This window comes from Drosophila innubila (genome assembly GCF_004354385.1).
Source record: "Drosophila innubila isolate TH190305 chromosome 3R unlocalized genomic scaffold, UK_Dinn_1.0 2_E_3R, whole genome shotgun sequence".
Classification (NCBI taxonomy): domain Eukaryota; kingdom Metazoa; phylum Arthropoda; class Insecta; order Diptera; family Drosophilidae; genus Drosophila; species Drosophila innubila.
Genome location: NW_022995380.1, coordinates 22,618,009 through 22,628,563, shown reverse-complemented (window position 1 = coordinate 22,628,563; position 10,555 = coordinate 22,618,009). Strand labels below are relative to the sequence as shown.

At 38.6% G+C, this 10,555-nt stretch overlaps 1 protein-coding gene across 3 annotated transcripts; it reads left to right on the top strand.

The window, feature by feature from the left end:
* Positions 1–3,555: 3,555 nt before the first annotated feature.
* Positions 3,556–10,439, top strand: LOC117790922. Of its 3 annotated transcripts, none has more exons than XM_034630539.1 (9): positions 3,556–3,758; positions 5,768–6,131; positions 6,192–6,430; positions 6,499–7,170; positions 7,252–7,416; positions 7,481–7,492; positions 7,593–7,830; positions 8,731–9,014; positions 9,072–10,439. In XM_034630539.1, the coding sequence occupies exons 1-9, from the start codon at positions 3,556–3,558 to the stop codon at positions 10,021–10,023; spliced, it is 3,129 nt and encodes a 1,042-aa protein (XP_034486430.1). In that variant the 3' UTR covers positions 10,024–10,439. The 3 variants fall into 3 exon arrangements, with proteins under 3 accessions (XP_034486430.1, XP_034486429.1, XP_034486428.1); XM_034630538.1 differs by having other exon boundaries at positions 7,575–7,830; positions 8,728–9,014; XM_034630537.1 differs by having other exon boundaries at positions 7,533–7,830; positions 8,728–9,014.
* The last annotated feature ends 116 nt before the right edge of the window (positions 10,440–10,555 follow it).

The window sequence follows — 10,555 nt, the reverse complement described above, 5'->3', positions numbered from 1 at the left end:
TTTTTCCTATCAGTTTGCTGGCATCTTTTTAACTGTTTCACTGGGCTAGTCAAAATGAAAAGAAAAGCGGCAAAGTGGCAAAGAGACACGGCTACAAACATACAGATGGATCATTAGCCTCAGGCGAAGATGCTACGAGCCGAAATAAAAGTAAGAGTTTATCAACGCATCCACACACACAATGGAGGGCTATTAGTTGTGTAGCCGTTTGTTTTATGTAGATACAATTTAATTAGTCGTAAATTTTGAACTGTTATCTCATGAATACAAAAACGAAAACAAAATAAAATTTATTTCAAAAATTACAATTTTGATCAATTGCAAAACAAAAGCCGCTAAATTAATTATGCTAATGCTTATTTAAATATCGAATTGAATTCAAACATCAACAATAAGGAAAAAGAAACACGTCCAGCTCTTAAACTTTAGGCTCTAAAATGTAGATATCATGTACATACACTCGTACGAGCATCCACAGATATACTATACATATATTATATGCATAGGTTAATCTTAAGCTGAAGGAAAGTTTTAAATTCACGACTGTTCGCATTGTTGTAGCCGGTGAAAGGGGCACGAGCATGAGCTAAGTATTTTAATTGTAAGTAATATTAACCTTTAGAATAGGTTTGAAGCCTTAAATTAAATAGTTGAATATATAATAAAAGGACAAATATTTTGTCTTGTAAAGCTGCTAGGTCAAAGGTCTGCCAAATTTAAGCGTTCATAACTCTGTCAAAACTAGACCGATTTTCAAGCTGAATATTATGTTGATCATGACTTGCCATTGAAATTCATTCTACACTCCAGTTTAATTTATTTCGAAAAAAATTTTTTCTCTAGATCTAGGTTGCAATTTCAATGCTAAGGGTCCCCCCTTTGGTATTTTGAAAATTTAAAATTTTAAATCTCACGATTTTACTTTAAATCAACTCCTTATATCGTAATTAGTATAAAACAACACTTTAAATTTGGTTCTGAGACCTTTCATTTTTTTTGTAAAAAATCATGATAAATTGGACAAAAATTTTGACTTGTAAAGTTGCAAGGTCAAAGTCTCCCCCAACTTTAAACTTTCATTTCTTTGTCAAAAATGGACCGATTTTCAAACGAAATGCCATTCTGATTATAATTCGGCATCTTTATTCATTTTGCATTCAAATGTAATTAATTTGGTTAAAAAAAAATGTTTATCTGGGTCTCGGTTTTGATTGTAATGCAACTAATCAATTCCTTATATCGAAATTAAGTAGTATAAAACATGACTTAAAACTTGATTTGAGACATTTAGATTTTTTTGGAAAATATCATGCCAAGTTGAACAAACATTATGAATTGTAAAGTTGCTATGTTAAAGGTTTGACCAAGAAAAACTTTTACTATATAAGATAATTAGATATTTATATATAAAAAATATTTAGGGTAATCCAACTAAAGAGTGCAAGTTTCTTCAGTCAATTTATGGGTTTGGAGGAACACAAAAGGTTGTTAATTAATTTTAATATTTCTCAGTAAACACAGAAAACGCCTATGGCTCTGAAGACATGCAATACCCATGTTGCTTAGCACAGTATGGTTATTTATGGATAGAAGTACCCACATATTCTATTAAGGCATCTATTGCTATGGTACACCGAACACAGCTAAAAATAAGATTGAAAACTTGAATGAATTTTATAATAATGCATCACAATGCAGACCCAATCCAAACAGGTCCCACGAGCCAGTACCAATTATTGTTTTAACCTGACCACGGTCATTGATTTCGAAAATGCCGCCCGTAAGAGATTTGCACTTGCGCAAATGGTCAAAGCCGGGCAACGGCCAAGACTACAGGCCAATCTAACAGCTACCAGCTCCAAACTTGATATTGACATTGGGCGACAGCTGCAGAGGGCGTTGCTCAAAAATATCTGTTGCTTAAATGTCGAGCCATTCATGGAACTATGCAAATAGCTGCAGTAGTGTCTCTCTGCGGTTGTTGTTGCTTTTAAAAGTAATAATATTGTTGGGTACATAAAGGGAAGTTACAGGCCACCATTCAACAATTGGCCAAGTGATTGTTGATGTGAAAAATCCGACCGTGGACTTGTTCGTCTTCATCAGCTAAGAGTGGCGTCTTTTGTTGTTGTGGCGTCTTTTGTTGTTGTGGCTACATATATGCCATATATGTATCTGTATCTGTATGTATGTATCTTTAATTTTGTAGAGCTAGAGTGGAGTTGAGTTGAGCTCTGTTTTGCTACCCACTTACGCCAGAGATCATATTGTTATTGTTATTGCTATTGTTGTTGTGTGTGCACACACAAACACACACATATATAGTCGCACACACAGATACTCTCACATTTAGTTAGCAACACTATGGCCGTTACGTTGCTTGGCCATTTCTTTTGGCCACCTCACTTCGTGTAAGCTTTGCTGGCTCGTTGTTTTGGTCGGGCCAATTTGACGCTCATCGACATTTCAGCTTAGGCCTTGGCGCAGTCGCTTTGTGGCATCCAACGAACTCAGATGCCGACTGTATCCGCTAGAGCGCATTACGAATAAGAATACGCATCTCAACTAATCATAGCCCGGTGGGTGAATTGCAATTGTGATTAAATCAATAAAGGCTAATAAATAAAATAAGCCACAAATAAATGTCAGTGTCAATTGTATTGTGCGAGTGTGTGTGTGTAGTAATATTGTGTGTTTGTGTATCTGACAGTCTGGCAGATAATTATAGCAAATATCTCTGCATAGTGAAAGTATCTAACGCCTTGACTTAACATTTGTTGCAACTGCATTTCTTGTTGTTGCTGTGCTTTATGCGCAAATTGTTAACATTTTTGCAGTACAACAATTGCATTTTATGCTGCAATTTATTAGCAGAAACAACCAAACAACTAAAACTAAACACAGAAAAATAAAAAAACAACCAGCAACAGTAACAACCAAAAACCCATTAAAAATGTGAAATACGTTTTTCCTCATGTACGAATAGTTAGGCTTTAACCTGATTGTAATCTATTTAGATGTTATTATTTTTACTACTATTATGTTTATTTTGTTTCTGCTCTTTTTTTTGTCGGTTTTTTAGTCTTGCAAGCAGCTAATTAATGAGCCAACACGATTGGCCACCAGCACGCCAGACAAACACCTCGGAGCCGTCATCATCTTTACTTCCCTCTCCCTCGTTTTGCATGCCTCCTTCTCTCTCTTTCTCTCTGTTGGCGGTGCACCCTATGCAAAGTGTTAAATAAAGTCTCGTGCAGTGAATATGTGAATACGTTTGTGTCTGTGCTTGTGTAATGCCAACAATTATTTCGCTAAAAATGTTGTAAAATTAACGTTCAATGTGCATAATTGAAATTCATTTGCCCGCTAATTGCACACAAATTGTAGACAAATAAAAATAAAACTAACAAAAAGTAACAGCTCTCGAAATACCAAAAAAAAAAAAAAGACCTAAGCAAAGGGGGGCAAAAGGGGCTTAAGTGGCATGCGCCACAGTTATTGCCACAGCAAAAAATCTGCTGCAATTCGCGTGTGCTTATCAAGTGGTGATCGATGATGGTAACCTCCTGCAAACTCGACTCCCAATCAGTTGTGGCAGTTCCAAAAATGAATTCGGTGCGAACCCGTAAACCAGCCAGCAGTAACAGCAACTCATCCGGCTTTCGGCTACTGGACGGCGATCAGCTCGAGAATAATTCGAGTGTCAGTCGAAATTCGATATACAAACTAAAGATCGATCTTATGTTTGACGATTCCAGGTGAGTCTAGCTCTAAATACAATAAATATTCTATAGATACATCTCAATAAATATCAGGAACTCAGAGTTTAACGAATGAGATTAAAAGTATTTCAAAGATTTATTAATTTATTTATTTATTTAAAATGTATTGAATGGACATAAATTGATCTTCAGAAAAAATCATTATCATAGAATGTATGAAAGTAGTAAAAAATACATGATTTTGTTTCTGCCAGTGGAATGAAAACTTTACAAATTGTATAAAATATATATATATATATTTTATTTAAAGTTGTATTGCATAAAATTTGAATAAACATTTAAGTCTAAATATTTTGAAGGTAGAAGAGGTAGTCGTAGTTCTAAAGTAGCGTTGACTTGGCTTGAAATCTTGAAAGTTAATAATATAAGCAATAAACACAAGCCCAACCTTAGAATGTTTATTCTGTCTAAAACTTGCCCAACTTTCAACATTTACACCTTAAGCACTTTCGTTCTCGAAGCTTCACAGAGCTATAAATACACAGACACAGCTTAATAGATGCACAGATACATGGATGCTAAGTTTAGTAAACGACATTTAGTAAATAGACAAGGCGACGTATCTTTTACCGTTTTCAATTTCCATAAGCAACAAATAAACAGTTACTTCAAAAACGTACAAATCTATCGAAAAGATACAAGGGACAGAGATAGTTTGAGAGAGTGAAAGAGAGGGAGAGAGAGAGAGAGACAGAAAGAGGCAATCGACACTTGCTTTGATGATTAAATATGCAGCGATATTGTGTGACACACATTCACCGACTGAACTAATTGATTAAAAAAGAAAACTTTATATGCCTCTCCCCGTCTCTTCCTCTTTTCCTCAACCACTCTCTTTCTTCAGCTTCATCTTCATTCATATTCAAAATACTTGAACGCGCCAACGTTCTCCAAAAAAATAAAAAAAATAAAAAAAGAATAAACATTTCCGATTTGATGTCAACTAGCGGTAAACGGAATAGCTTCTATTGGGAACAGTCATCAGATGGAGCTTAAGCTCATCTGTTGTATTCTGCAGTCCAGACCAGTTGACAAAGTAGTACACAATGTGCCATTTGTTAATAATCATTTACCCCTCTTTCTGCTGACTTACCTCAGCTCCCTTCATCCCCAACAGGATGTTGTTGTTCCCAATCGACAGACACTTGCCAATTCATAAGCATTCGCATAAGCATACTTAATACATACATATGTACATATGCATATGTATGTATGTATGTGTGAGTGTGTGCACACGTGTCTGTGCCTGCATAGACATGCTAAATTTAGTGGCTCGTTCACGTTAATCAGTGAAACTTTCACAAAAACTTTTTAGCTTTTGTCGCAGCCACTTAGAGAACGATTTTAAATATTTACAAAATTTAGAAGAGAATCTTGATTGCAATTTCAAGTTGCTTTCAAATGTTTGAGATGTCAGATGACGATTCATTCGGTATTGCAACAGCTAAGAGAACGTTCACATTTGCTTAGAAGTAATTAAAGAACAGTGTGGGAAGTACTACTATCAGATGATACTCCTAACTAACTAGACATATTTAATAATAATTAAATTTAAAATAATAATTTAAAGGTCAAGTACACTGATAATAATAATAAAACTTATATTGATATTTCACAGAAGCATTAACTTAAAACAAGAAGTTGTTTGTATTAACATAAATAATAATGATAATAATGAAGGCATTCATCTAAGATAAAAAGTAATTAGATAGAAGATGTTTACTTTAATAAATCATATTAAAAATGATATAAAATATATTTATACTTATAAAAATTTACAAAACAATTTTTCTTAGAAAAAAAATAATATAATATCAGAGGCAATAAAAGGTTTTCTTATTTAATATAAGCTTTTAATAATTTTTCAAGAGTACAAATTTTAATTATAACGACAAATTAATAATTAAAATATTATAAATTTAATTTTGTTAAATATTTTTTCAAATAACTGAAAATAAAAAAATTTTGCTTATTCCCATTGCCAGATCAATGCGTAGCAACCGCCTCGACGATCCCCGAGGATCGCATCGCACGCGTTCCATCATCATGTATGGACGTAGTGAGCTGGCCAGCACCACCGGCGACAATGCACGATCGCTGAGCAGTTTCCTGCAGGAGTCCAGTGAGTCGGCCAAGGTGCTGGCCGAGGCGGCCAAGAACGATGTGCAACGCATTAGCAACAGTGTGCAGGCTCAGATCGAGCAGCTCTTCACAGACGTGGCCAAGGATGCAACAAATAGTTTCGATGTCACCTGCCTGGGTAGCTTGCCCTTGAAGGACAAGGTGACCAGTCTACAAGGATTGCAGGAGCCACTGCGTCAACTCTATCTCGATGAGGTGACCAAAAAGGTGAGTAAATTATTTAAAAAAAAAAATTAAGCTAACATTTGCATATTATGATTTTTGCAGAAATTAAAGTCGGGATTTTTGGATATATGTGCAACGGGATTACGCGTCAAAATCAACGCCATGTCGAACAACAAAGTGAATGAGGAAGAGAATGAATCGAGCATAACGCCATTTCATAATATTGCCGTATGGTCAGCGGTTAAGTTTGTCATCTCCGAGTCGGATGGAGGAGCGGCATTTCTGCCATTGATAACAGATCCCGACAACATAGACAAGACTGCCTTGTTCCAGCCATTGAGGTAGATGCTCTAGTTACTCCCTCATTTATAATTAGAAATAATTTTAAGTCCGTCTCTCTCTGATTTAGCGCCATTGAGCAGCTGGCTGTGGAGCAGAGTGAGCACATCCATGCACCGATCTTTGCCGTGGTCATGCGTTCGGCGAGTGCTCCAAAGATTCTCGAGTGCCACGGCTTCATCTGCAAGAGCACCGAGGATGCCATTGTCATTGCAGCCACTCTCTATCAGAGTCTGATGGCCCATGTCAGCACCAATTCACATCGCAGCACCAAGAGACGCACACCACGTCAGCAGAATGGTGTCAGCTGCATCAGCATTGCCAGCAGCTCTGCACTGACCAGCTCCAACTATTTATCCCGCTCCCAAATCGCACCCAGTCTCAATGGCAGACGGAGTTCCTTTCGCAGCAGCAGCGGTGGAACGGGCAGCTTGGCGGGCATGAGTCCCAAGCATATGGGTCTGGGTGGATCAACGCCATCGAGATCGACCCGAAAGAAGCGTGTGTCGAGCAGTTCACTCAGCTCCAACAGCAATGTGATCAATGAGGCAGCCGAGATTGAAACCTCAACCGAGGAACGCAAAAGGAAATCCCACAAAACAAAGCGTGCTCCACCAGTGCCAGCGCCAAATCTGATTACAGGTGGTTACAAGGCTGCTGGTGGCTCTGGACGTGGCGGCAATATTGTGTGCAACAATGGACATGTGAATCGATTGCATCATCAGCACACCAAGAAACCAACGTCACCAATGACAGCCACTTCGCTGCCAATGGGAATGCCTCTTCCCATGTCCAATGGCAATGCGAATGCTCGGAAGATGAGCGACCTTGTTGGCGCAGCTGCTGTGGCTGCCGCAGGAGATGGCGATATATTGACACGGGTGGCGATACCGCGATCAGGAAGCTTCCTCAACACGGGCGGCTTAACTCGCTACAAGTCTCGAGCGGCACGGCGAACCAATTCCGGCAAGTTGGGCGGCGGCGGAGGGTGAGTAGATATACTAACCACTTGGGGCCAGGGCCAGACTCAGTTCTGTTTCGAGATTAGAGAGTGGTGCTGGCCCGTGTGTTCACTTAACATTGTTTGCATTTTTTGGTGAAAAGGTTTGGTTTGGTTGATTGGCATCGTTTGAATTGTGCTTCTAGTTCCCCACTTGGTTTCAGTGAACTGTTCAATGAATTTCGACTGCACGAGAATCTGCACTCCTTAGACGACATACTATATGCCATTATCGATGCCGACGGCATGTCCTTCAACGACCTAAAGCCGATCTACAAAGAGTTTCTCCTCAAGCTTGCCGTGACACTTACCCAGGACGAGCTCTTTCAACGCTCCAAGAACATTATGCGACGACAGAAGAAAAAGAAGCAGAAACGCAAAGCCAGCGTAAGTGGATCACAGGTATGTTCGTATGTCTGTTCTTATATCAGCCTGTTTCTATGTGAGCTTTCAGTTTCACAATTTTGACTTGGCCTCTCAAATTACGCTGCATTCAAAATAGATCACTTCCTTAAGAACAATTTTGTTGTTAGATTTCGTCTGATTTTCATATTGATGGTAAGGGTCCCCCCTTTGATATTTTGAAAATTCAAATTTAATCAATTCCTTATATCGTAATTAGTATAAAACAATACTATAAACTTGATTCTGAAACCTTTCATTTTTTAGTAAAAAATTATGACAAATTGAACAAAAATTTGGACTTGTAAAGTTGCCAGATCCAAAGCCTGACCAACTTCAAAGTTGAAACATTCATAACTTTGTCAAAACTAATCCGATTTTCAAGCGGAAGATCATGGATTTTCCCCTAAATTTACTTTGCAGTCATTCATTTAGAAATTTAAATATTTTTCGAACACCATTCTGCTATTCTGATGGTAAGGGTCCCCCCTTTGATACTTTGAAAATTGAAAATTTTAAATCTCAAGTTATCACTTTTAATTTACTTTTTATACCGTAAATAGCAAAAAACAACTTATTAAACATGATTTTAAGAACTTTCCATTTTCTGTAAAATTTCTTGACAAATTGAACAAAAAATTTGACTTGTAAAGTTCCTTGATCCAAAGCTTGAATAACTACAAACTTTCATAACTTTGTCAAAACTCAACCAATTTTCAAGCGGAATATCAAATTGATTTTGGATTGTCCTCTAAAATTATTCTACACTTAAATTTGATCAGTTACTAAAAAAAAATGTTTGCTAGATTTCGTCAGATTTAAATTTTAACCTTAAATTTAAAGTTTAGTATAGTTTGTATATTTTATATTTATAACGAGGTTTCCTCAAAATTCCAGAAGAAACCGAAGAGCATTTTCTTTGGCACCAAGAGTTTGAAGAAAGTTTTCCAACTTGGCCAGTTCAGTAGCTGTCGCGGCAAGTTGGCCAAGCCGTCAAAGGAGACACCTGCGCCTGTTGAGAGCTCCAACAAGCGCAGGCTGACGCCCCCTATAATCATTGGACCACCGACGAGTCAAAGTCATCAACAGCAACAACGCAATCGGGCTGCCACAAGTGGTTCCGATGTTTCCGTGGTGCGCAATGAACATGCGCTCCAGGGGATCCATAGGAACAGCAGCAGTGGGTAAGTGTGAAGAAAAGACTGTCAAGGATTCAACTGACTCGTTTTTTTCTTTCTCAGCTACGTCTCCTGCTCCGAGTGCAGCTATGACTCTGAATCCTGCACCTGTGCCTCGGCAGATCGCTGTTATTGCAGTCTGCGCACGGAGCATCTGAATCACAAACTGAGGCAGAAGAATGAACGCAATATGGCCATGGTCAAAGCCCGTAAACCAACCGTCGGAGTCGGAGCTGGAGCTGGAGCTGGCAATCGACATTCTTTGATTTCCTGCAAATCGGATGAGAAATGTTACTGCTCCATGGTGGAAGAGGAACCGAACAGCACTCTGGAGCACGACTCGGCCAATTCGCACTCTGACACAACGACCTGGTGCGATACGGACAGTTGTGTGAGTGCCAGCAAATGTTACTGCAAGCGGACTCATCGCAGGCAGAGAGCAAATGCAGGAGCAACTGTCAGCGAGGATTCCCTGAATCAACAGCATAGATCGCGGGCGGCTACGAGGAAGGCAAAGCCCACAGAGAAACTGGGTCTGGACTATGAACTCTTTACGATTGGGGGCAACAGCAAACCAGTTCAGCCTCATGAGGCACTCAGTGTGAAGAAGAGCGTCGAGGCGGCAGCTGTGTTTGCGGACATGAAACTGAGCCAGACGACGGACATCAAGAGCCTCTGTCCACCTGTGCAAAAGCCAGGCATGAGATCGATTAATGGGAACGCCAGTTGCCATTCCAATGGATCCTCACGACGTTCCTTGTATCGCACCAGGGAATCCTTGAGCACAGATCGTCTGGGCAATGGCAATGTCAATGCCATGATCATGCCACTTCACATGAGCTCCAGTGGCGCCTCCCACAAGTCCTGCAGTGCCGACGATCTGCTGATCAACATCAAGGCCCTCGAGAAGGCCGCCTCCATCCGCAGCAATGTGAGCAAGAGTCGCATGGCCAGCTATCAATCGATGCGTGCCGTGAGCGCTTCTCTCGAGGATTCGCTGGGGTATTTGCCATAGAATTTGATTAAAATACTCAAATCCCATAAGTTATCACACACACACACATCTAATTAACATAGTAAATACCTATACCATATACATTTATGCTACTTATCTATTATATCTAAGATTCCTTAGGCATCACAGCTTATGTTTCCCAAGGCAATTGTGACTATGGGCTCATTTCCACATCCAATTATCTTGTGAAACGTAATCAATGTTTAATAATATTAAAGTTTTTATTATTATTTTTTTATATCGTTCTTATAACGAACACGTGACATTATCTTTAAGGCATTAAACACTTCACTAAGTGAAAAACGAGGTGCAATACGAATACCATGATAAAGAAAATATAACAATCCTAGTTTCCAACACAGTGCAATATTTATTAAGTTTATTAACAATAAAACGATCTTTTATACTTTGCGAAATGTTCTGTCTCAAATTCAAGTTTATCCAAATTTGGGTGTTTTTTTTAATGGGGAGAACTTTTCTTAAGTTTATATACATCTGATCAAAATCATAAAAAAGGGAAAAATCTATGGGA